At 45.2% G+C, this 25022-nt stretch overlaps 2 protein-coding genes across 2 annotated transcripts in view; one reads left to right on the forward strand and one right to left on the reverse strand.

Annotated features, from left to right (window-relative positions):
* Positions 1-25022, reverse strand: part of LOC144484535 (uncharacterized) — a 303312-nt gene that overhangs the window by 64063 nt on the left and 214227 nt on the right. The window contains 1 exon segment of the mRNA XM_078203050.1: positions 4492-5490. Within this exon segment, the coding sequence (XP_078059176.1) occupies positions 4492-5490 (999 nt within the window).
* LOC144484532 (uncharacterized) lies at positions 8305-15382 on the forward strand. Its single transcript, XM_078203048.1, has 2 exons — positions 8305-8432; positions 11972-15382. The coding sequence occupies exon 2, from the start codon at positions 12081-12083 to the stop codon at positions 13032-13034; it is 954 nt and encodes a 317-aa protein (XP_078059174.1). The 5' UTR covers positions 8305-8432; positions 11972-12080; the 3' UTR covers positions 13035-15382.

The following is a 25022-nucleotide window of genomic DNA, read 5'->3' on the forward strand; positions in this document are numbered from 1 at the left end:
ATAACTGGTGGTATTATTGCTGAACTATTAATCCAGAAACGCAGCTAATGATTTGGGGACCGGGTTTCGAATCCTGCCACATCGCTTGGTGGAATTTGAATTCAATAAAAATAACCTGGAATTAAGAATTTATTGATGACCATAAAACCATTGTTGATTATCGTAAAAAATCCATCTGGCTCACTAATGCCCTTTCGGGAAGGAAATCTGCTATCCTTACCCGGTCTGGCCTACATGTGACTCCCTCTGAAATGGCCTCGCAAGTCACTCAGTTCAAGGGCAACAAGGACTGGGCCATCAATGCTGGCCATCCAGCAATGCCCATTTCCCACGAATGAATAAAAAAGAATTTCAAGTTGAGGACTCCCAGAATGACTCCCTTGCACTGTCCACCTCTGTGCTGCTCCCTCTACTCAGGTCTGAACTGCTGGTAGGACAGCACATTTTGGCAGGAAGAATAAAAGGGAAGCAGATTATATAAATGGTGAGAGATTGTCGAGCTCTGAGATGCAGAGGGATCTGAGTGTTCTGGAGATTGAATAACCTGGGATTGTTCTCCCTGGAAAGACGGAGGCTGAGGTGCGACCTGCTGGACATTTATATAATTATGAGGGGTATGGATAGGATGAACAGTTGGGAGCTTTTTCCCAGGGAAGAAATGACAATTACATGGGGGCACAAGTTCAAGATAAGGGGGAAAGGTTCAGTGGAGATGTGCGGGGGAAGGTTTTTTACACAGAGGGTGGTGGGGGCCTGGAATGCACTGCCAAGTGAGGTGGTTGAGGCAGACACGTTAGTGACAGTTAAGTCTCATCTGGATAGACACATGAACAGGTGGGAATAGAGGGATATAAGCGGTTGGTCTCGATAGGACAATGTGATCAGCGTAGACCGAAGGGCCTGTTCCTGTGCTGTTCTTTGTTCTTTGCATGAATCACAAAAAGCTGGTAAGCAGGTAAAGCAAGTAATTAGGAAAGCTATCATTTGTGAGGGGAATTGATTACATAAATATGGAGGTTATGCTTCAGTTATCCAGAGCGCCAGTGAGACCACATCTGGAGTACGCTGTACAGTATTGGTCATCTTGTTTAAGCAAGGATGTAAATACATTGGAAGCAGTCGATTGACCAGACTAATGCCAGAAATGTGTGGATTATGAGTAAAGCTTGGACAGGCGAGGTTTGTGTCTGCTGGAGTTTAGAAGAGTAAGATAAATTTGATCGAAACATAGAAGAAACAAGAAGGGTCTTGACAGGTTGATGTGGAAAGGATGTTTCCTCTTGTGTGACAATCTAGAGCTAGAGGTCCCTGTTTAAAAATAAGGGTTCGCCCATTTAAAACGGAGATGAGGCGAAATATTTTCTTTCAGAGTCTCTGGAACACTCTTCTGAAAAGGCAGTGGAAGCAGAGTCTTTGAAGATTTTTAAGGCAGATGTAGATAGATTCTTGGCAAGCAAGTGGGTGATAGATTACTGGGGGTTGGCAGGATGCAGATTTAAAGTTACTATCAGATCAGCCCTGATCTGATTAAATGGTGGAGCAGACTCAAGGGACCAAATAGCCGAATCCTGCTCCTTGTTCCTGTGAGACATTGGCAGTAAGATATGATTCAAAGTATGACTGTGTCAGCCTGTTGCTTGACTGGACTGTTTGACTGTAGGAACGGTCATATTTAATAGTTTGTAGCTTAGTTATGTGTAATGATCAAGTAATTGAAGCTTATTAATCATGATGGCACAGTGGTTAGCACTGCTGCTTCACAGCTCCAGGGACCTGGGTTCGATTCCCGGCTTGGGTCTCTGTCTGTGTGGAGTTTGCACGTTCTCCCCGTGTCTGCGTGGGTTTCCTCCGGGTGCTCCGGTTTCCTCCCACAGTCCAAAGATGTGTGGGTTAGGTTGATTGGCCATGCTAAAATTGCCCCTTAGTGTCCTGAGATGCGTAGATTAGAGGGATTTGCGGGTAAATATGTAGGGATAAGGGGGTAGGGCCAGGACGGGATTGTGGTCGGTGCGGACTCGATGGGCCAAATGGCCTCTTTCTGCACTGTAGGGCTTCTATGATATTCTAATCTGATGTGATATTCTGCTGAATTGTAATACGTTAGTATCATGTAACTGGCTTTGTCTGTAGCTGCATCCTTATTTGACAAGTGAAATAGATCACATGACCCTAGGCCGGTGTAAAGCTACACTTTTATACTTTAATTACAGAGTCCTGTGGATCCCATCAACTCTGGATAGGCTGAGGTCTGGAACTGTTAACCCCTCAGCCATTGACAATAACAGTTATACTTGAGTTAGAGGCCATATTGTGTGAAGAAACCAGCTGTGAAGTTTCAAACCTTCAGCACTGTGTCATAAATTAATGTATCCTTTTAACTTGTAATATCTTAAAAGAAGCAGTCACTTTCCTTCAGACTATATAACCATTTTTGATTTGAAAAATTTAAGATTTTAGTTCTCCAATCAGTTTTCATAGCGTAGTGGTTATTCTGACTCATTCGTTTTGAACATTTATCAATTGAATGTATCATACTGTATTTATGTGTTTCCTGCTATCTCACCTTTTACACACTGATTTGATGCCCACTTTCTTTGGATTTCAGATCTGAAGTAACTTTGTAATTTCTGTATTAGTTTAAGGCTGTGTGTCACTTTGTGTCCTTTTAATTAACTATGTTCCAAGCTCTGGCAGCCACGACAAAAACCAGCAAGCACTTTCTTTAACCAAAATATACTGATAGTCACCTGCCCCAATGAGAACTCTACAGGATTCCTACACATCAATTAGACATTAGAGACAATGAACCCAAATGTTAACCATTGGGATTTGACACCATAAACTTGCTTATCTCAAATAAGTGACAAAGAAGATATCTTTAGGCCTCCATTATCTCAGTACGAAGCCATAAAATTTAATAAAATGACAGGAAAGGTTATAACGTGGGGCAGACTCCGAAAGTAACTGATACATTAGAGGGCCAGTCGGGAGGTTGCAGGAAATGATCGGTAGATGACCATCACCATGAAGAAACCAATCAGAAACTGATTACACACCACCTACATCAATCAGGGACATCTTTCTTGTGTCCAACCAAATAAACAAAATCAGCTGAACTTATGGCTGCTACGAGAGGACACAGGTTTAAGGTGCTGGGGGGTAGGTACAGGGGAAATGTTAGGGGGAGGTTTTTCACACGGAGGGTGGTGGGCGAGTGCAATCGGCTGCCGTCAGTGGTGGTGGAGGCAAACTCAATAGGGTATTTTAAGAACTCCTGGATGAGTACATGGGACTTAATAGGATGGAGGGTTATAGGTAGGCCTAAAAGGTAGGGACATGTTCGGCACAACTTGTGGGGCCGAAGGGCCTGTTTTTGTGCTGTAGTTTTTCTATGTTTCTAACTTAGGGACAACTCAAAAGGGGCAGCTCCCTAAAAGGAGGGGAAATGCCCAAAACAAAAAACAAAGTGGAAAGGAAACTTTAAACATCAAATTAAAATGTGATTAAAGGGGTCAATAATACATCCCAGTCCCTGTAGTGCCCAGCGGGCACAGAAGGCTTCAATGGTGCCCTTGGACACTGCATGCTCCCTTTCCAGGGACACCTGGCCACGAATATAGCTGCGGTAGAGGGGGCAGACAGTCAGGTTAGAGACCCCTTCAATCGCCCTCTGCCTGGACCTGTAGATGGAATTAAATCAATCAGAGACTGATCATGGTGAACCAGAGTTCAGGAACACCATTGATCGTGCACAGGGGCTGTGTCCAGAAAAAGTTAATAAGTATCAGCTTTCAGCTGCCCGGTTCACAGCTCAGAGAAGCTGAGTAGGAAGAAGATAGACAACAGTCTATCTGTATTATGTCACCCAGTGGCGGCATGTAGATGAGAAACAGGAGGGGCAAAGGATAAACACTTGGGGGACACCTAGTGCAGGGCCTTTGGAGAGGAAAGAGAGGTTGGAGATGGGGTAGTAGTTGGCAAAGACTTGGGATTGAATGTTTTTTTAGGATTGGTGATGACAGTGGATTTGAAAGTGAGAGGGACAGTGTGAGAGAAAAGAGAACCGTCAACAATATCACCTAATGTGGGGAAGTTGGATGACCAGTAGTTTAAGGAGAATAGGGTTGATGGAGCACAAGGTGGGTCTCATGGACAAGATGCAGAGGGCATGAAGGGAGATAGGAGAGAAACTGGAGAAAGCTGTAGGTTCTGGGCTTGGGCAAGATGGAACTTTAGACATGGTTTGTCCCGGTGGGCTTGTGGAAGGGAGGGAAGCAGCAGAGGCAGCTGATCAGATTGTCCCAATCTTACAAAGAAGCTCCATGAGCTCCTCACACTTGGAGGTGAGGATGGAAGAGACGGGGGAACGTGAGAACCCTTCAAAAGGAAATAACATATGTTAAAGATGTTAAAAGATTAAACACTGTTAACACAAAGCTAATTTATTGAAATTATTTGTGAATTCGCTGGTGTCTCAGCAGGTTGGATGACTGAGTGAATCTCTTCCCACACTTGGGGCAGGTGAACGGCCTTTCCCTGGTGTGAACTCGCTGGTGTGTCAGCAGGGAGGATGACTGAGTGAATCTCTTCCCACACTTGGGGCAGGTGAACGGCCTTTCCCTGGTGTGAACTCGCTGGTGTGTCAGCAGGGAGGATGACTGAGTGAATCCCTTCCCACACTGAGAGCAGGTGAATGGTTTCTCCCCAGTGTGAACTCGCTGATGTACAGTGAGGTCAGATGATGTGTTGAACCCAGACTCACAGTGAGAGCACCTGAATGGTTTCTCGTCAGTGTGAACACGTTGATGGCGCATCAGTTCCCCGGAACTTTTAAAGCACTTCTCACAGTCTGCGCATTTAAAAGGTCTCTCCTCAGTGTGAACTCGTTGATGGTGGAGCAGTTGCCGGGAACTTTTGTAGCACTTCCTGCAGTCTGGACATTGAAATGGTCTCTTGTCATTGTGAACACTCTGGTGATTCAACAAAGTGGATAATTGAGTGAATCCCTTTCCACACTCAGAACATGTGAAAGGTCTCTCCCCAGTGTGAATTCGCTGGTGTATCCGCAGGTTAGATGACCGACTGAACCCATTCCCACACACGGAGCAGGTGAATGGCCTCTCCCCGGTGTGACTACACTGGTGCTCAGTGAGTTGAGATGATTGTTTGAACCCAGTCCCACAATGAGAGCATCTGAATGGCCTCTCGTCACTGTGAGCACGTTGATGGAGTATCAGCTCCCGGGAACTTTTAGAGCACTTCCCACAGTCTGGACATTTAAATGGTCTCTCGTCAGTGTGAACTCGCTGGTGCGCCATCAAGTCAGAGGACCGAGCGAATCCTTTCCCACACTCTGAGCAAGTGAATGGTCTCTTCCCAGTGTGAACTCACTGGTGTCTCAGCAGGTTGCCTGACCGAGCGAATCCCTTCCCACAGTTGGAACAATTGAAAGGTCTCTCTCCAGTGTGAACTCGCTGGTGTTGCAGCAGGCTGGATGAGCGAGAGAATCCCTTCCCACACTTGGAGCAAATGAATGACCTCTCCCCCGTGTGTCTGGGCCAATGAGTTTCCAGTTCAGGTGGGGACTTGAATCCCTCCCCACATTCCCACCGTTTCTCTTCACTGTGAACGGTGCTTTTTCCTTCCATGTTCAAAATTCACAAATATTCAGCTGACAATAAATTGGGTGACTCCACCTGATCCTGATGTGATGTTTGGTTTGAGTTTTCTGATTGGAAATCCTCCGCTTCAGATAATCTGTGAAATTGATTTTAAACAGAAAAAGGGATGAGAAAGAACTCACAAAGGCAGGTTGTGAAATTGAGCTGAATGAATCTGGTAAATTGTGGGGCTGGCACTGGGAAAAAGTGACCATGAAATCTGTTTGATCTTTTGTCAGAAATGAAATGGTCACTAATGTCCTTCAGGGAAGAAAGCCTGCCTCCGGTCTGAGTCTACACAAGAAATAGGAGCAGGAGTAGGCCATTTGGCCTGTCGAGGCTGCTCTGCCATTCAACACACATCTCATCATCTCAGCCTTAAATATATTCACTGATGGAACCCTCTGGGCTAGAGAAATCTATGTCACAAGAGAGACAGTGAGAGAAAGCAAAACAGACAGAAAGAGACAGGGAGAGAGGGGGGCAAATGGGAGGCATTTTTATAGACCTAGAACTGAACCTCCTAAGCCCTCAACCTCCACCATCTGGATTGTCCAGGGCAGCAGGAGTATTTCAAAACCATTACCTGTAAGTTCCCCTCTGAGCTCACACCATCCGAACTTGTCTGACATCCAAGATTAGATGAGCAGAAATGTCCTCCATTTAAATATTGACAAGACTGAGCCCATTTCCTTCAGTCCCCTCGACAAACTCCAGTCCCTAGCCATCAACTCCATCCCAGTCCCTGCCAAATGTCTGAGAATGAAACAGGAGGTTTGCAGTCATGGTGAAATATTTCACCCCAGATGATCTTCCAAACTGATCCACATCAGCACCAAAATCACCTATTTTCACCTCAGTAACATCGCCCAATTACTCGTTAGCCTCAGTTCATCCACTGCAAAAACCATCACCCATTCCTTTGTTACCTCTAGACCAAGTTATTCAAACACACTCCCAGCTGGCTTTCAACATTAAACAACCCCCTCCAGGCAGGTAAAATCGCTGCCTCCAATGCGCTCAACATATTCTATGCCCATTTTGAGCAAGAGGTCAGTGAGAGCACGCCCTCCATCCCGGAAGCTCTGACGAACCTGTATTCAAGCTCATCACTGCTGACATCAGAACAGCCGTCTCAAAAGTCAACCCATGGCAAGTGACTAGCCCAGATGGACTATCTGGACGAGCACTCAGATCTTGTGTAGACCAGCTCACAGGGGTATTCATAGACATCTTTAACCTCTTTTTACACCAATCGGGTGTCCTTATCTGCTTCAAGAAGGCAAACATCATCCCGATACCAAAGAAAAGCCAGGCAGCGTGCCTTAATGACTGTTGCCCAGTGGCTCTGACATCCATCAGTATGAAGTGCTTCTAAAGGTGAGTCATGCCTCAAAATTAATTTCGACCTCCCAGATTGCCTGGATCCACTACAGTTTGCCCATCGCCGCAACAGGTCCATAGCAGACACTAACTATCTCCTTGGCCCTACACTCAACACCTGGAACACCTGAATAACAAAGACACTTATGTCAGGTTCCTACTCATTAACATTATTCTGACAGAACTCATCTCCAAACCGTGTGGCCTGGGGCTCAGCTCCTCCCTCTGTGACTGGATCCTAGACTTCCTAACCCACAGACCACAATCAGTAAAAATAGGCAACAACATCTTCTCCACAATCATCTTCACACAGGTGCCCCACAAGGCTGTGTCCTCAGCCCTTTAATATGCTCCTTATACACCTATGACTGTGTGGACAAATTCCCTTCCAACTCAATTTCCAAGTTTGCTGATGACACCATCATAGTGGATTGGATCTCAAACAATGATGAGACAGAGTACAGGAAAGTGATAGAGAAGCTGGTGAACTGGTGCGGCGACAATAATCTCTCCCTCAATGTCAAAAGGAAGGAGATAGTCGTTGACTTCAAGGAGCCGAGTGGAGGACACGCCCCTGTCTACCTCAATGGAGATTAAGTGGAAATGGTCGACAGCTTCAAGTTTCTAGGTGTCCAAATCACCAACAGCCTGTCCTGGTCCCGCCACGCTGATGCTATAGTTAAGAAAGCCCACCAACGCCTCTACTTTCACAGCTTCTTCCTTGCTGTCATCAGACTTCTGAATGGACCTATCTTATACACCCCCAGCTATGACTGTAACACTACATTCTGTACACTCTCCTTTCCTTCTCCCCTATGCATTCTATGAACGGTATGTTTCTGTCTGTCCAGCACAAGAACAATACTTTTCAACTTCATAGTAATACTTGTGACAATAATAAATCAAATCAATCAAATGTGACAATAATAAATCAAATCCCTTAAGACTCTTTAAAACTCACCACTTGTCCAATCTTTTGGTCATCTGTGCTAATATATCCTGATGTATCTGGATGTTCCTGTGAAGTGCACTGGGATGATTTCTGATGTTAAGGATTTTAAATAAATAGAAGTTGTTGTTGACTGGAACCCTGACTTCCTGTTTTACAACCCATTGATTTCAATCTGAGGCTTTGCTCCTGCGGCTTTGCAGCCTGAGCCTAGCATCGGCAGTGCGCATGCTCCAGCTCACCCGGGGAGTGATTGACGGCGGCTCTGGACCAATAGAAAGAGTGGGCGGGGCTGGAGGACCGAGCAGGCGAGGCTGGTCCTCCAGCCAATCGGAGTGAACGAGGGGCGGGTCTAGGCGCGAACACTCCTGTTGTGACTGAGAACATGCGCAGTGCCGATGAGAACTCACGATCGAGGCGGTTGTGGAAATTCTCAGCCGGTGAGATACCGTGGGATGGGTCATGAGGGAGGGAGGGAGCCGGCGGGTAGGTTTGGAGGCCTCATAAACATCCCGTGCGGGCCGAAGCTCCGATGCGGCGTTTGTAGCGGCGGAAGCTGCTCAGGCTTTTCCCCGAGACAGGCCCGTGTGAACAGCCGCCATATTTACTGATGTGGAGATGCCGGCGTTGGACTGGAGATAAACACGGTGAGAAGTCTCACAACAGCAGGTTAAAGTCCAACAGGGTTATTTGGTAGCAAAATATTTGGCTCAGAACACCAGGACTTTAACCTGATGTTGTGAGACTTATTACTGTATTTACTGGGACAGTGTGCGGCCGGGAGCATGCGCAATGAGGGAGAGTTAAGAGATTCCAGACGTCACAATGGAATGGGTGAGGGTTTGATTTGATTTATTGTCACATGTATTAACATACAGTGAAAAGTATTGTTTCTTGCGCGCTATACAGACAAAACATACCGTTCATAGAGAAGGAAATGAGAGAGTGCAGAATGTAGTGTTACAGTCAGAGCGAGAGTGTAGAGAAAGATCAACTTAATGCAAGGTAAGTCCATTCAAAAGACTGACAGCAGCAGAGAAGAAGCTGTTTTCGAGTCGGTTGGTACGTGACCTCAGACTTGGAACATAGAACAGTACAGCACAGAACAGGCCCTTCGGCCCACAATGTTGTGCCGAGCTTTATCTGAAACCAAGATCAAGCTATCCCACTCCCTATCATCCTGGTGTGCTCCATGTGCCTATCCAATAACCGCTTAAATGTTCCTAAAGTGTCTGACTCCACTATCACTGCAGGCAGTCCATTCCACACCCCAACCACTCTCTGTGTAAAGAACCTACTTCTGATATCCTTCCTATATCTCCCACCACGAACCCTATAGTTATGCCCCCTTGTAATAGCTCCATCCACCCGAGGAAATAGTCTTTGAACGTTCACTCTATCTATCCCCTTCATCATTTTATAAACCTCTATTAAGTCTCCCCTCAGCCTCCTCCGCTCCAGAGAACAGCCCTAGCTCCCTCAACCTTTCCTCATAAGACCGACCCTCCAAACCAGGCAGCATCCCGGTAAATCTCCTCTGCACTCTTTCCAGCGCTTCCACACCTTCTTATAGTGAGGTGACCAGAACTGCACACAATATTCCAAATGTGGTCTCACCAAGGTCCTGTACAGTTGCTGCATAACCCCACTGCTCTTAAACGCCAACCCCCTGTTAATAAAAGCTAACACACTATAGGCCTTCTTCACAGCTCTATCCACTTGAGTGGCAACCTTCTGTGGATATGGACCCCAAGATATCTCTGTTCCTCCACAGTCTTCAGAACCCTACCTTTGACCCTGTAATCCACATTTAAATTAGTCCTACCAAAATGAATCACCTCACATTTATCAGGGTTAAACTCCATTTGCCATTTTTCAGCCCAGCTTTGCATCCTATCAATGTCTCTTTGCAGCCTACAACAGCCCTCCACCTCATCCACTACTCCACCAATCTTGGTGTCATCAGCAAATTTACTGATCCACCCTTCAGCCCCCTCCTCTAAGTCATTAATAAAAATCACAAAGAGCAAAGGACCAAGCACTGATCCCTGTGGCACTCCGCTTGCAACCTGCCTCCAGTCCGAAAATTTTCCATCCACTACCACCCTCTGTCTCCGATCAGACAGCCAGTTACCTATCCAATCGGCCAACTTTCCCTCTATCCCACACTCCTCACTTTCATCCTGTGCTGACCATGATGCCTTAATTTTTAAAAAAAATCAGCTGAGATTGGGTGGGGGGGGTGGAGTCAGGTGATGTCACTGAGGTGGAAGAACAAACAAAAGTACAGACAGGAACAGGCCCTTTGGCCCTCCAAGCCTGTGCTGACCATGACCAGACTAGGAAAATGGGCTGAAAAATGGCAAATGGAATTTAACGCAGACAAGTGTGAGATATTGCACTTTGGAAGGACAAATCAAAGTAGAACGTACAGGGTAAATGGTAGGACTCTGAAGAGTGCAGTTGAACAGAGGGATCTGGGAACACAGGTACAGAATTCCCTAAAAGTGACGTCACAGGTGGATAGGGTCGTAAAGAGTGCCTTTATAAATCGGAGTATCGAGTATAAAAGTTGGAGTGTTATGGTAAGGTTATATAAGGCATTGGTGAGGGCGAATTTGGAGTATTGTGTACAGTTTTGGTCACCTAGTTACAGGAAGGATGTAAATAAGATTGAAAGAGTGCAGAGAAGGTTCACAAGGATGTTGCCGGGACTTGAGAAGCTGAGTTACAGAGAGAGATTGAATAGGTTGGGACTTTATTCCCTGGAGCGTAGGAGATTGAGGGGAGATTTGATAGAGGTGTATAAGATTTTGATGGGGATCGATAGAGTGAATGCAAGCAGGCTTTTTCCGCTGAGGCTAGGGGAGAAAAAAAAACAGAGGGCATGGGTTAAGGGTGAAAGGAGAAATGTTTAAAGGGAATATTAGGGGGGGCTTCTTCATGCAGAGAGTGGTGGGAGTGTGGAATGAGCTGCCAGATAAAGTGGTAAATGCGGGGTCACTTTTAACATTTAAGAAAAACTTGGACGGGTTCATGGATGAGAGGGGTGTGGAGGGATATGGTCCAAGTGCAGGTCAGTGGGACTAGGCATAAAATGGTTCGGCACAGACAAGAAGGGCCAAAGGGCCTGTTTCTGAGCTGTAATTTTCTATGGTTCTATGATGCCTTAATTTAAGAAAACATCTTTTGCCCTTACTCAGTCCTTATCCCTCTATTCCCTCCCTATGCATGCACCCATCCAGATGCCTCCTAAATGTTGCTAATGTGCCTGTTTCCACCACCTCCTCTGGTAGCGCATTCCAGCCACCCACCACTCTCTCCCTGAAACTTTCTCCCTCTCGCCTTGAACCTGTGTCTCCTTGGAAATAGGCGGTCTTGATGATGATGTGGATATGTGGTTGGAAGCTCAGACTGGGGTGAAATATTTCACCACAGTTGTGAACAGCCTGGTTCAGCCTCAGACAGTTGCCAGGAAGTTGTTGGCGAGGGAATGGAGTTTGTAGTTCGGACTGAAGACAATGGTTTCAGTCTTCCCAGTATTTATTAAAAAAGTTTATGTTCTTTTAGTACAGGATGTCAGATAAGTCAGGATGATGTGTGAGTTGGAGGGGAACTTGGAGTTGATGGGGTTTACTTTTACCTGCTACCCTGGTCCTTGGTAGTGGAGGTTGAGATTCTGTCAAAGATTTGTTGAGTTGTAGATGTATAAAATCCCTCTCCTTCACCCCCGATCTCTCTTATTTTTCTCTGTCTCCTCCAAGAGTGTCCACAGTCTTGTGTTGATCCAGACTGGGTGTCAGGTTTCCTTCCCTGAAGGATATTGGTGAACCAGTTGGGTTTTGATGAAAAACCAGCAGTTTTCCTAGTGTCGACCCCGCAAATTCCCAGATTCATTCAGCTCAATTTCACAACCTGCTTTTGTGTTTTTGTGGGTTCTCTCTCACTCCCTTTTTTCTGTTTTAAATCAATTTCACAGGGTTTCAGAAGAGGAGGATTTGTAGTTTGGAAACTGAAACCAAACATGATATCAGAACCTGGTGGAGTTGGTCAATTTATTATAACCTGAATATCGTTGTATTTTGAACATGGAAGAAAAAAGCACCGTTCACAGTGGAGAGAAACTGTACACGTGTTCTATGTGTGGACAAGACTTTAACCAATCATCAAGTCTTTCGGAACATAATTGTCGTCACAACAGGGAGATGGCATGGAAGTGTGAGGATTGTGGGAAGGGATTCAATTGCCCATCCCTGCTGGAAACCCATCGATGCAGTCATGCTGGGAAGAGACCATTCACTTGCTCCCTGTGCGGGAAGGGATTCAATTGGCCATCCAACCTAGCAATACACCAGCGAGTTCACACTGGGGAGAAACCGTTCACCTGCTCCCAGTGTGGGAAGCAATTTTCTCACTCGTACAACCTGCGGATACACCAGCGAGTTCACACTGGGGAGAAGCCATTCACTTGTTCTCAGTGTGGGAAGGGATTCGCTCATTCAGCCAATTTGTTGAGACACCAGCAAATTCACACTGGGGAGAAGCCGTTCACCTGCTCCCAGTGTGGGAAGGAATTCGCTAACCAATCTCACCTGCTAATACACCAGCGAGTTCACACTGGGGAGAGGCCGTTCACTTGTTCTGTATGTGGGAGGGGATTCACTCAGTCATCTGACCTGCTGATACACCAACGAGTTCACACTGGGGATAGGCCTTTTATCTGCTCCCAATGTGGGAAGGGATTCACTCGTTCAGCCAAGCTGCTGATACACCAGCAAGTTCACACTGGGGAGAAGCCATTCACCTGCTCTGTGTGTGGAAAGGGATTCAGTCAGTCATTCAATCTATTGGCACATCAGCGAATTCACACTGGGGAGAGGCCTTTCACTTGTTCTCAATGTGGGAAGAGATTCAGTCAGTCATCCCATCTGCGGACACACCAGCGAATCCACACTGGGGAGAGGCAGTTCACTTGCTCCCAGTGTGGGACGGGATTCACTACCTCATCCAATCTCCTGAGACACCAGCGAACTCACAAGTAACTATTGTGATTGGATTTTGCTGTTAATCATATTCAAACTGAACCATGTTCATTTGGGTCTGTTGGTGGAATTGAAAAATAACTCCAGCTCTGTTACAGATGTTAATATAGTTGGTCTTAGAAGGGGAGGATTTGGGTTCAGGAAGCTCACACAAAACATTAGTTCAAGGTACCACATGGTAGGTTGTTGCATAAGATTAAATCTCACGGGATCCAGGGTGAGGTAGCCAAATGGATACAAAATTGGCTTAATGACAGAAGACAGAGGGTGGTTGTAGAGAGTTGTTTTTCAAACTGGAGGCCTGTGACCAGTGGTGTGCCTCAGGGATCAGTGCTGGGCCCACTGTTATTTGTCATTTATATTAATATTGTGGATGAGAATTTAGTCGGCATGTTTAGTAAGCTTGCAGATGACACCAAGATTGGTGGTACAGTGGACAGTGAAGAAGGTTATCTAGGATTGCAAAGGGATCTTGATCAATTGGGCCAGTGGGCTGACGAGTGGCAGATGGAGATTAATTTAGATAAATGCGAGGTGATGCATTTTGGTAGATTGAGCCAGGGCAGGACTTACTCAGTTAATGGTCGGCCACTGGGGAGAGTTACAGAACAAAGAGATCTAGGGATACATGTTCATAGCTCCTTGAAAGTGGAGTCACAGGTGGACAGAGTGGTGAAGAAGGCATTCGGCATGCTTGGTTTCATCGGTCAGAACGTTGAATACAGGAGTTGGAATGTTTTGTTGAAGTTGTACAAGACATTGGTAAGGCCACACTTGGAATACTGTGTGCAATTCTGGTCACCCTATTATCGAAAGGATATTATTAAACTAGAAAGAGTGCAGAAAAAATTTATTAGGATGTTACCGGGATTGGACGGTTTGAGTTATAAGGAGAGGCTGGATCGACTGGGACTTTTTTCTCTGGAGCGTAGAGGCTGAGGGGTGACCTTATAGAGGTCTATAAAATAATGAGGGGCATAGATCAGCTAGATAGTCAATATCTTTTCCCAAAGATAGGGGAGTCTAAAACTAGAGCGCATAGGTTTAAGGGGAGAGGGGAGAGAGACAAAAGTGTCCAGAGGGGCAATTTCTTTCACAGAGGGCGGTGAATGTCTGGAACAAGCTGCCAGAGGTAGTAGTAGAGGCGGGTACAATTTTGTATTTCAAAAACGTTTAGATAGTTACATGAGTAAGATGAGTATAGAGGGATGTGGGCAATTGGGACTAGTTTGGGGGTTAAAAAAAGGGGTGTCATGGACAAGTTGGGCCGAAGGGCCTGTTTCCATGCTGTAAACCTCAGCACAATTTATCATAACCTGAACAGCAGAGAATTTTGTCCATGGAAGCAAACCACCATCCACAACCACAGTGAGAAACCAGGGAAATGTGGAGACTGAGGAGATATTCAGTTACACATCAGAGCTGGAAACTGATTGACGCACTCATCTGCTGTGTGTGTGGGAACGGCTTCACTGTCGTCCCAGCTTTCTGCACAACAGCGAATTTACACCGGGGAGACGCCATTTATAAGCTTCAAGTATGGGAAGTGTGATGAGAATGTTGCGATGGATATGTATGTATATATACTTATTATATACATATATATTACATACATTGTTTTTATGTTTAGAGAGAATGTTTAAAAATTCAGCTTTATTCTACAGGCTCAAGGGTTCTGAAAGCAAGTTAATAACTCATTTTAGCTAGAAATTTGTTTCTTTGATAGAGCTAATGAGCTTTTGTTTATATAAGAAGCTCCCCTTGGATTTCTGACTAGTATTGTTACAGGGTCATGGGATAGTGTGGGTCTGTGCAGCAAGAAAGAAGCTTTTGCAGTTCTGGCAAGGAACTGTTGGAGGGTTTCTACAAACTGATCTGAGGCTTGTTTTCTCTCTAAAAGCTTCAAGACTGTCTAGACTCAGTGAAGAATCCCTACAGTGCAGAAGGACGCCATTCAGACCATCGAGCCTGCACCGACAACAATTCCACCCAAGCCCTATCCCCATAGCCCCACATATTTACCTTTCTCATCCCCGTGACACTGAGGAAAAACTTTACTGGGTCAATCTACCAAACCTGCACATACTTAGAGTGTGGGTGGAAATGGGAGCAATGGAGAAAACCCACGCAGACACGGAGAACGTGCAAACTCCACATATTCATCCAAGGCCACAATTGATCCTGGCTCCCTGGCACTGTGAGCAATGCTGACATGCCACCCTAGCAAGTATACATATGGTTGCTAACTGTATTTAAAGTGTCATTTACATCTCTTAAGAGGAACTGAAACAATGAAAGGTTAGAAATTAAAGTTGTTTCATTTTTAAATATTGTTCAACTGTTAATAACTGCTTCATTTGTTAGAGTTATCTTTGAACTGTGATATTAAATAAAGTTTGTTTTACTATAAAAGATCCCCAAGTCAGTGAAATTACTCCTGGAATGAAACATTCTAACCTCACATTTATGCCAACATAGAAATGTTGTTGGGGTCTGGTCTGGCTTCCTAATGTAATTTAGGGGTTTTAGTCCAGGACCCTAACAGGATCCACCCTGCAAACACCCACGTTTCACACTGGGGAGAGACCTTAAAAGTGCCCAGCCTGTGGGAGGTGTTGCAAAAGCTTTGGACAACATGTTCACACTGATGAGACCATTCAGTTGCTTTTCCTGTGAGACTGGGTTCAGGAGATCATCTCAACTCACTGTGCACCAGTAAGTTCACACTGGGGAGAGGCTATTCACCTGCTTTGAGTTTGGGAAGAGATTCACTCTGTTTTGAAGTTGGATTTGCAGTTTCTGCAGTATCTGGAATCATAGAATCCCTGCAGTGCAGAAGGAGGCCATTTGGCCCATCGAGTCTACACCGACAACAATCCCACCCAGGCTCTGTCCGCGTAACCCCACATACCTACCCCACTAATCCCTCTAATCTATGCATCCTGTGACACTGAGGGGCAATTTAGCATGCCTAATGAACCTAACCAGCACCTCTTTTGGACTGTGGGAGGAAACTGGAGCACCCGGAGGAAACCCATTTAAACATGGGCAGAACATGCAAACTCCACACAATGACCCAAGCCGGGAATCAAACCCAGGTCTAGTTTTTGGGTCACTGTGGATCAGTTTTCTGTCACTTACCATTACCTGTTTAAAGGTAAAGGAGTTTTTAAAGAATAAGGCAACAGTAACTGTCACCCTGTTCAACATGAAACTCTCTATTAATTCTTCCTCAGTAACAATTTTAAACACAAAGTTTGCAGTGGGGATTGAAGCGGGGACTTTCTCCAATAAAGTTGCAGTGATAATGAGTGTCCTGGGGAAACCCACCTGATGAAGGAACAGCCGGTTCCGAAAGCTAGTGGCTTTTGCTACCAAATAAACCTGTTGGACTTTAACCTAGTGTTGTTAGACTTCTTACTGTAATGACCCGGACAGAGGGGAACTGACCATCCATCCCCAGCTCTAATTCCCAAACAGAAAATGCTGCCAATAATCTTCAATAAGAAGTTTAACAACACCAGGTTAAAGTCCAACAGGTTTATTTGGTAGCAAAAGCCACACAAGCTTTCGAGGCTCTGAGCCCCTTCTTCAGGTGAGTGGGAATTCTGTTCACAAACAGAACTTATAAAGACACAGACTCAATTTACATGAATAATGGTTGGAATGCGAATACTTACAACTAATCCAGTCTTTAAGAAACAAAACAATGGGAGTGGAGAGAGCATCAAGACAGGCTAAAAAGATGTGTATTGTCTCCAGACAAGACAGCCAGTGAAACTCTGCAGGTCCACGCAACTGTGGGAGTTACAAATAGTGTGACATAAACCCAATATCCCGGTTGAGGCCGTCCTTGTGTGTGCGGAACTTGGCTATCAGTTTCTGCTCAGCGACTCTGCGCTGTCGTGTGTCGCGAAGGCCGCCTTGGAGAACGCTTACCCGAATATCAGAGGCCGAATGCCCGTGACCTTCGCGACACACGACAGCGCAGAGTCGCTCAGCAGAAACTGATAGCCAAGTTCCGCACACACAAGGACGGCCTCAACCGGGATATTGGGTTTATGTCACACTATTTGTAACTCCCACAGTTGCGTGGACCTGCAGAGTTTCACTGGCTGTCTTGTCTGGAGACAATACACATCTTTTTAGCCTGTCTTGATGCTCTCTCCACTCCCATTGTTTTGTTTCTTAAAGACTGGATTAGTTGTAAGTATTCGCATTCCAACCATTATTCATGTAAATTGAGTCTGTGTCTTTATAAGTTCTGTTTGTGAACAGAATTCCCACTCACCTGAAGAAGGGGCTCAGAGCCTCGAAAGCTTGTGTGACTTTTGCTACCAAATAAACCTGTTGGACTTTAACCTGGTGTTGTTAAACTTCTGACTGTGTTTACCCCAGTCCAACGCCGGCATCTCCACATCAATAATCTTCAAGTCAGCCTGAGTCTGTGGCCCCTCCCTCAATCTGAACCGTCACAATGCCCGACTGATTGACGGCAGCTCTGGACCAATAGAGGCAGAGGGGCGGGACTGGAGGACCGAGCGGGAGCGGCTGGTCCTCCAACCAATGGGAGTGAATGAGGGGCGGGGCTGGGCTGGGAGTGAAGCATGCGCAGTGTGGTGAATGGCGGTTGGAGAGGTGATTGTTATTTTGATCCACAATCGCTAGCAGAAAATAGTGGATGGGAGGGAGCGATGGATCCAGCTACCGGGCGGAGATGTTTCCTAAACATGTTGTGTAATCCCCGAAAAAGAGCTTCCAGGGTCTTCCAGCTGCACTGAGTGGGTCTCCAGCTCCGAGTGATCGGTCCGGGTTAGCGGCCATCTTTATTGGGGCCAATGTGCAACGGGGATAGTGTGCAACAGGGCTTATGCATGGCTGCCATCTTTGTAGGGGGCAAAGTTGTCAATGAGTGGGAGGAGCTTGTTCCCCATTGTTCAGAATGGAGACAACTTGTCCACCAAACTGCATCAACCCTCTGAGTCCCAGTGTCTTATCGATGAGGCGCTCTGGTGGCAGAAAAGGAAAGATGAGGCGCTCTGGTGGCAGAAAAGGAAAGAAAGGGAAATAAATGACTAAAAGATATGGCAAATGCACTAGTGGTAATTTACCAAAATTTGCTGGACTCTGGGGTGGTTCCCGCAGATTGGAAAACAGCAAATGTGACGCTACTGTTTAAAAAAGCAGGTAGACAAAAGGCAGGTAACTATAGGCCAGTTAACTTAACTTCTGTAGTAGGGAAAATGCTTGAATCTATCATCAAGGAAGAAATAGTGAGACATCTGGATATAAATTGTACCATCGATAAGATGCAGCATGGGTTCATGAAGGGCAGGTCGTGTTTGACTAATTTGGTGGAATTCTTTGAGAACATTACATGCACAGTGGACATGGGGAACCTGTGGATGTGGTGTATCTGGATTTTCAGAAAGCATTTGACAAGGTGCCGCACCAAAGACTGCTACATAAGATAAAGGTGCACAGTGTTACAGGTAATGTATTAGCATGGATAGAGGATTGGTTAACTAAGAGAAAGCAAAGGGTGGGGGTAAATGGGTGTTATTCTGGTTGGTGATCAGTGACTAGTGGTGTGCTTCAGGGATCAGTGTTGGGACCGCAATTGTTTCCAATTTACATAGATGATTTGAAGTTGGGGACCAAGTATAGTGTGTCAAAATTCACAGATGACATTAAGATGGGTGGCAGAGCAAAGTGTGCAAAGGACACTGAAAGTCTGCAAAGGGATATAGCTAGTCTAAGTGAATGAGCAAGGGTCTGGCAGGTGGAGTACAATGTTGGTAATTGTGAGGTCATCCATTTTGGTAGGAATAGCAGCAAAATGGACTATTATTTAAATGGTAAAGAATTGCAGCATGCTGCTGTGCAGAGGGACCTGGATGTCCTTGTGCATTAATCACAAAAAGTTGGTTTGCAGGTGCAGCAGGTAATTAAGGCGGCAAATGGAATTTTGTCCTTCATTGTGAGAGGGATGGAGTTTAAAAACAGCGAGGTTATGTTGCAGCTGTATAAGGTGCTGGTGAGGCCACACCTGGAGTACTGTGTACAGTTTTGGTCTCCTTACTTGAGAAAGGATATACTGGCACTGGAGGGGGTACAGAGGAGGTTCACTTGGTTGATTCCAGAGTTGAGAGGATTGGCTTATGAGGAGAGACTGAGTAGACTGGGGCTATACTCATTGGAATTCAGAAGAATGAGGGGAGATCTTATAGAAACATATAAAATTATGAAGGGAATAGATAACATAGAAGCAGCGAAGTTGTTTCCACTGACAGATGAAACTAGAACTAGGGGGGGGGGGCATAGCCTCAAAATAAGGGGGAGCAGATTTAGGATTGAGTTGAGGAGGAACTTCTTCACACGAAGGGTTGTGAATCTGCGTAATTCCCTGCCCAGTGAAGCAGTTGAGACTACCTCAGTGAATGTTTTTAAGACAAGGATAGATAAATTTTTGAACAGTAAAGCAAGCAAGGCTCATGGTGGGCAGGCGAGTAAGTGGAGTTGAGTCCATGAAAAGCTCAGCCATGATCTTATTGAATGGCAGAGCATGTTCGAGGGGCCAGATGGCCTACTCCTGCTCCTAGTTCTTATGTTAAATCCTGCTCTCCAGATCCCACTGTCTCATGGGATGTCCTTCCCCATTTGTCTAAAGATCTGCAGGTCTGCTACCAGTCCCACCTTAGCAGTGAACAAGGCATGAGATGTGAAGCGTGTCCTGGTCACAGACCCAGGTTATTGACCACCATCTTTCACTGGGCAAAGTGCAGAAGGGCATGTGGGCAGTGCTCCCTGTCAGCAGAAGAGAATATGGTGAATTTGAAGAGAAGATGGTGAATTTCCATCCCGGACTGACAGTGATGGATTTTGGAAACTCCTTTTACAAGGCATTAGAAGGGGAGAATTTGCATACAGCAAACTAAAACCAAGAAAAACGTTTGTCTCTTCTGAATTGCATTTCTGCACTGTCAGTGCTGGGATTTGTAAACTTCGTTTACAGTATATTAGAAGAGGATTTGTCGAAAAGACATCAATATCTGATAGCACCATTTGATTACAGCATCTGGATGTTATCGGTCTTTGAGTGGAAGTATCGGGTTCCAGGTCATTACCACTCACTGTGGAAAATTTCTTCCTCATATCCCCTTGGTAGATCATTTTCAAAATCCTCAATCTGTGTCCTGTAATCGGATAATGGGAATAGTTAAACCTTATCTACGTTATCTATACCTGTCATAAATTTGTACACCTCTGTCAAATCTCCCCTCAATCTCCTTTGCTCCAAGGAGAATAACGCCAGTTTCTCCAGCCTAACATTGTAACCATAATCCCTCATCCCTGGAACCATTCTGGTCAATCTCCTCTGCACCCTCTCAAGGAGTCTCACATCCTCCATAATGTGTGGTGATCACTGGTTTGCACAGACCCAGATGTTCTGTGTACCTCCTTGTGATCTCATCACATACCCACAATTCCACAGTGACATCACCCCCACTCCCCAGGTATTTCCTCAACTGGGAGACTTTTCTCTGACTCCAGTGTTTCTGATATCTTTCCAGCTGCAGGTCCCAACAGAAGAGTTTAAATTTTAAACAGTGAAATTGTTTCATAGATGAGTGTTTCTGACCATTCATCTACAATTGAGAGTTGTTAGTGCTGAGCTTTGTTATCTGTGAGAGGTTCCATGTCTTTAGGGCTGGTCTGACTCCTTTACTGTGGATCTGACTCCATGTGCATTCATTGCTCTGTTTCACCTCTGCTTTCCCTGATCACCTCTCTGTCATTGTCTAACTCCCTCTGTCTCTAATAATGGGTGCATTTCAGCTGTGTTCAGTATTTCACTATTAGTTCTGCCAAATGTGTCGAAAGAAGGTTCCCACTTGTAACGATGCGCTGCTGACTTACCAGCTTCCCGCAATATCTTTAATAGTCAGAAATTATTTTTCCTGTGTTCTAATCCACTTCTCCTATTTCTGAGGTTACATTACATTTGGCACCATTTTTATTCCACATAGTTCACCCTGGATCATTCATTCTGTCTTTCTCACCCCAGCTACTGCCTTACCTGCTGAATATTTCCAATATTAGCTCTTTTTAATTCAGATTTCCAGCGGCATCAGTATTGGGCTTTCATTTTATTGCAGACATTTCTGAGTCTAGAAATAGAGAGGAACTACTTAAGAACTGATTTGTATCAGGGTGGACCCTTGCATCTAATGCAGGTTCTTTTTCATTGAGTTCCACAGATTCACAACCCTTTGTGTGAAGAAGTTCCTCCTCAACTCAATCCTAAATCTGCTCCCCCTTATTTTGAGGCCATGCCCCCTAGTTCTAGTTTCACACGCCAGTGGAAACAACTTCCCTGCTTCTATCTTATGTATTCCCTTATTAATCTTATATGTTTCTGAAAGATCTCCCCTCATTCTTCTGAATTCCAATGAGTATAGCCCCAGTCTATCAGTCTCTCCTCTTAAGCCAACCCTCTCAACTCTGGGATCCACCTAGTGAATCTCATCTGCACCCCCTTCCAGTGCCAGTATATCCTTTCACAAGTACGGAGACCAAAACTCTACACACTACTCCAGATGTGGCCTCACCAGCACCCAATACAGCTGCAACATAACCTCGCTCTTTTTAAATCCATCCCTCTAGCAATGAAGGACAGAATTCAATTTGCCTTCTTAATTACCTACTGCACCTGCAAACCAACTCCTTGAGATTCCTGCACAAGGACAGCCAGGTCCCTTTGTAGAGCAGCATACTGCATTTTTTTACCATTTAAATAATAGTCCATTTTGCTATTATTCCTACCAAAATGGATCACCTCACATTTACCAACATTGTACTCCATCTGCCAGACCCTCGCCCATTCACTTAGACTATCTATATCCCTTTGCAGGTTTTCAGCGTTCTTTGCCAACTTTGCCCTGCCACTCATCTTAAAATTATCTGCGAATTTTGACACTACACTTGGTCCCCAACTCCAAGTCATCGATATAAATCGTCAACAATTGCTCTCCCAATACTGATCCCTGAGGCACACCACGAGTCACTGATCACCAAAAAGAAAAACACCCATTTACACCCAATCTTTGCTTTCTGTTCATTAACCAATCCTCTATCCAAGGTAATACATTGCCCGTAACACCTTGCACCTTGATCTTATGCAGCAGTCATTGGTGCGGCACCTTGTCAAACGCCTTCTGAAAATCCAGATACACCACATCCACAGGTTCCCCATTGTCCACTGTGCATGTAATGTTCTCAAAGTATTCCGCCAAATTAGTCAAACATGACCTGCCCTTCATGGACCCATGCTGTGTCTTACCAATGGGACAATTTATATCCAACCAATGGGACAATTTATATCCAGGACGAGCTGGCCTTGGAAAGGGTCCAGAGGAGGTTCACAAGAGTGATCCCTGGAATGAAGAGCTTGTCGTATGAGTAACGGTTGAGGACTCTGAGTCTGTACTCGTTGGAGTTCAGAAGAATGAGGGGGGATCTTATTGAAACTTATAAGATTCTGCAAGGCCTGGGTAGAGTGGACGTGGAGAGGATGATTCCTGTAGTAGGAAAACCTAGAACCAGAGGGCAGCACATCAGGCTAAAGGGACGATCCTTTAAAACAGAGATGAGGAGGAATTTCTTCAGCCAGATAGTCGTGAATCTGCGGAACTCTTTGCCGCAGAAGGCTGTGGAGGCCACGTCATTGAGGTCTTAAAGGCAGAGAAAGATAGGTTATTGATTAATAAGGGGATCAGGGGTTATGCGGAAAAGGCAGGAGAATGGGGATGAGAAAAATATCCGCCATGATTGAATGGCGGAGCAGACTCGATGGGCCTAATTCTGCTCCTCGGTCTTATGGTCTTATGGTATAAGATTCCAGTAGATGGCGTTCCATGACATCTGTGAACGAAACTTTAGATCCGCCACTTCACCGCTGTTACAGGTGACGGCTGGAGTACGGGGAATATCTGTGCGTCGGGACTCCACGACAAACCACATTTTATTCAGGACAAGAGCGTCTATGTGAATTATCGAAGCATCGACACAGAACCATGTCTTCTGGACCAGAAGCTTGGGGTTCCAATCCCACTTCAGGGTCTTATGTCTGCAGAAAGTGTGATCCTTTTCCGATTCACAGGTTGATGATCAGCTTGGAAACTCTTCCAATCCACCTCATGACAGGTGGTAAGAGTTGGCGCGTTTCCCGATCGGTAATACTGCAGAGGTAATGGAAACTACTGCGGTACTTTGTCAGGCAAAATCATTGACCAATCTAATGGAAAAGTCTGGAAGATGTGAAGAGTGGCGCAGCAGTCTTTCAGATTGAATTTTATCAATCAATGTATTCCCATGTCACTGGGTAGTATGGATAAGACGTTCAGCACAGTGCTACTAATCAACGTCGGTCCTCAGTGTAGCATAAAGAGAGAGAGAGAGACAGAGAGAGAGAGAAAGAGAAAGAGGTCTCCATTTGGTTACTGTTTGTGACAAGATCGAAGTAACCCGGAAATTCCTTTACTCTAGGGTCAGAATGACAGTCCTTTCTGACAGATAATTAAACATTCCCACTGCTCTCTGTGTTAATAAAGTTTCTAACATAACAGCAGTAACTACACTGGGAATGAGCTTCCGGCAGTTAGAAAGCGTTTTGGGGCATATGGAATCTGTAAAAGCCGGAATAAAAGTAAAAGAGTTGCTCTTTTCAAGTGAAATTTGATTCGAGAAGCTAAATTCGTTGTCCTCCTGTTTCTACGGGGCACCGTGAAGTTTATTTTTAATTTTATTGTTTTTATTTCAATTTTTTTTTCCGGATTGGGTTAGTGAGCGGTCGCGATCTCCTGGAATTTTGAGGATTCCGTCCCCAGTCGGGTCAGAGATTCTTTCCGTTCCACAGGACACAGGAAGTTCGTCAGGAACAACACTCCGGGATCTTACCGAGGAGACAGTGCAGTGCTCAGGAAATGCTGCACCGTTAGAGCTGCCAGCCTCTCAGTGACCAGTTAAATCGAGGACACCGTCTTCCCTCTCAGGTGGACGTGATGCATCACATGGCCATTGCTTCCAAGAAGAGCAGGAGAAATGTCCTGTTTATATCTGTTCATCAATCACAATCACTGAAACAGACAGAACACTGCGGTATTACTGGATGAAATTGCAGGGGCCTGAAAAAAAGGATAAATGAAAGAAAAATGAAAAGAGTATGTCTTCTTGAAATATGGGTAAATTTAATGAAAAAGACATTTTCCATTGTTCTTTGTTTTCTTGTGAGTTTCAATATCCTGTTTACTGGGCCAAATACCGTGAACAGATACTGTTTGTTTGAGTGATGTAAACTAAGCCAATCCGTTTGCTACAGAGCTGCACTTTAAGCCAATCAGATTATTTCGGGGGAGGGAAAAATGGCGGGAGGCAGAGGAAGCTGCAGTGGGGAGACACACCGTGGGGAAGAGGAGCTGTTTCCATGCGGTAAAAACTCAGTTTTAACGTCGAGGCAAATAATATTTGTAGACTAGCATACTTCACAGTGGGGCACAAATATGACTGTGCAGTTAAAGCTCGTGTTTGTCGTAGTTTAGTAACTCATTTTTTTCCAGTTTGAAGTGAAAGGCAGCAAGGTTTAGTCCTGTTTGTTATTTTCATTACAGTTGAGAAAAAGTGTAAAGCGCATCATCTTGTACTCTCAAGCGTGGACGTTTCTGCCAGAAACTGCCGGTGAGGGACAGTCAGCTATAAACGCCGGGCGTAGTTTTCACTGAGAAGAAGGAGAGAACGAGGATTAGCTGAAGCTAACTTGGTAAGTAGCACTGCCGAGGAGGACAGACTTCAGCGCACTGGACCTTCGTCACTACACGGACAGCTTGCTGCATTTTGTTTTCCTGCTGCATCATCTTCCCGCTCGCAGACCCTTCTGGACTGTGTGTGTCGTGGTTGCGTGAGTAACTGGAGACTATACTATCAGACACT

Source organism: Mustelus asterias, unplaced genomic scaffold (assembly GCF_964213995.1).
Source record: "Mustelus asterias unplaced genomic scaffold, sMusAst1.hap1.1 HAP1_SCAFFOLD_114, whole genome shotgun sequence".
Classification (NCBI taxonomy): Eukaryota; Metazoa; Chordata; class Chondrichthyes; order Carcharhiniformes; family Triakidae; genus Mustelus; species Mustelus asterias.